The sequence below is a fragment of the Empidonax traillii genome, unplaced genomic scaffold, assembly GCF_003031625.1.
Source record: "Empidonax traillii isolate 1590-97213 ecotype Southwest subspecies unplaced genomic scaffold, ASM303162v1 scaffold494:size460735, whole genome shotgun sequence".
In the NCBI taxonomy this organism is placed as follows: Eukaryota; Metazoa; Chordata; class Aves; order Passeriformes; family Tyrannidae; genus Empidonax; species Empidonax traillii.
Window position 1 is genome coordinate 238,278 of NW_020955687.1, and position 1,909 is coordinate 240,186.

At 40.2% G+C, this 1,909-nt stretch overlaps 1 protein-coding gene across 6 annotated transcripts in view; it reads left to right on the plus strand.

The window, feature by feature from the left end:
* BRD9 (bromodomain containing 9) overlaps positions 1–1,909 on the plus strand; it is a 23,958-nt gene that overhangs the window by 20,423 nt on the left and 1,626 nt on the right. For all 6 annotated transcript variants that reach the window (XM_027896340.1, XM_027896343.1, XM_027896341.1 and 3 more), the window contains one exon: positions 1,155–1,322. In XM_027896340.1, coding sequence (XP_027752141.1) covers positions 1,155–1,322 — 168 coding nt within the window. The remainder of the gene's footprint in view (positions 1–1,154; positions 1,323–1,909) is intronic.

The following is a 1,909-nucleotide window of genomic DNA, read 5'->3' on the forward strand; positions in this document are numbered from 1 at the left end:
TGGCCTTCTTGGCCACCTGGGCACACTGCTGGCTCATGTTCAGCCTCCTGTCCATCAGCACCCCCAGGTCCCTTTCTGCCTGGCTGCTCTCCAGCCACTCTGTGCCCAGCCTGTAGCGCTGCAGGGGGTTGTTGTGGCCAAAGTGCAGGACCCGGCACTTGGCCTTGTTGAACTTCATCCCATTGGAATCAGCCCAACTCTCCAGCCTATCCAGGTCCCTCTGCAGAGCCCTCCTGCCTTCTGGCAGGATTTCTCACATAGATGCAGTTTGAAAAGCAGTTGAAGGCTTTGATTATGCTGGCACACTCTAATTTTATTTAATTCAGTACAAAATGAATATCCATTTTATAGATATGTTTAAACATATCAGTCTTACTGTGAATTTCTTGTGCCACTGAAAGCTGCTTATGTTTTCTTCTTTAAACTAGAATTAAATACTTCTAGATTAGTTGGCTTCCAGAGAGAGTTTATGGCATTACTTCTTATCATAATTCTTGAAAAGTTAGCAAGAATTGCATTGAAGATAGCAAAGGGAAAGAGTTTATTTTCCTGTTTAAAGCTGAGTGAATATTTTTTAGGTCTTCAGATGAATGAATAGCATATATTGGCACATATTTCCAGTTCTTTCCAATTTCGGTTTTATTTGGCTTATTATAAAATCACTACAGCTGGAGAAGATACTGTTCTTAAAACCTTCTGTGGTGGAGATTTCTTTGCTTCCATAAATCACGTGTTCTATTTTAACAGTATTTTAAGTTAGATAAAATTTAAGTGATCTTTCTACTGACGTCTCTTCTTTGCTGCAAACTAAGTGTGTTATTTCCAGTGAGGGTGGGGAGGCACTGGAACAGGTTGCCCAGCGAAGCTGTGGATGGCCCATCCCTGGAAGTGTTCGTGGTCAGGCTGGATGGAGCTTTGAGCAGCCTGGCTTAGTGAAAGGTGTCCCTGCCCATGGCACAGGGCTTCCAGTATCACACAGATCTGCAGCTGTTGCTTTTTAGAAGTGCGAAGGGAAATGCAAGGTTGAGGTCGTTTGTGTAATAGAAAACACTTGTGTTAATTTAGTTTAGAATTTTTTTTGTAAGACTTGGTAATTCGTGAGTCAATGTACCTGTGCTAATTAAGGGTTTTGGTTGGTAACTGGTGGCTCTTAGGAAAAGTAAAGAAGGAGCTTGACCATGACGATAATCATTTACATCTGGATGAAACAACTAAGCTGCTGCAGGACCTTCATGAAGCTCAGGCTGACAGAGTGGGATCCCGACCTTCATCCAATTTGAGTTCCCTCTCCAATACCTCTGAAAGAGACCAGCATCATCTTGGTAAAGTTAGCTGTGTCACAGAAGTTGCAGTGCTCGTGTTCTAATTGAAATTGGTTTAAACTTACATTTTAATTTACAGAATCTTTGGCAGAAACTACTCTGATAAAGCAGTGTACTGACTGCAGGATCACGTTTTAATTTTTAAATACGTATGGCAGGGACAACTAAGGAGACATACATTTGACATCTGGAATTAAGGGCACTAATCGTAGTTACTTATTTTTTGAGTAGGTGTGATTGAAGTAATTGTGAAGTTAATTGACACTGACTGGCAAATCCCTATAAGGGCTTGCATAAAATGCCTTTAGAAATACTAAGGAGTATATAATGTTTATTTTGCTTCAGCGTAGTTGTATGCACAAAGCAACAAGTGGGATTCTTCAACAGCATTCCATTTTCAACTGTAAAAAATCAGTGATAAACTGCTTGACAATCTGGTGCCATTCTGAGAAGGTAGGAGATGTTGGTTGGATGATACTCAGTTGCATTTTGTATAATTTTTCAACTCAGACTACTTTTCCAAAAATTAGCTAAGTTACTAAGAGTCTTGTAGTTTCTTTTTCATGGTCTCCTATTTAAATATCATT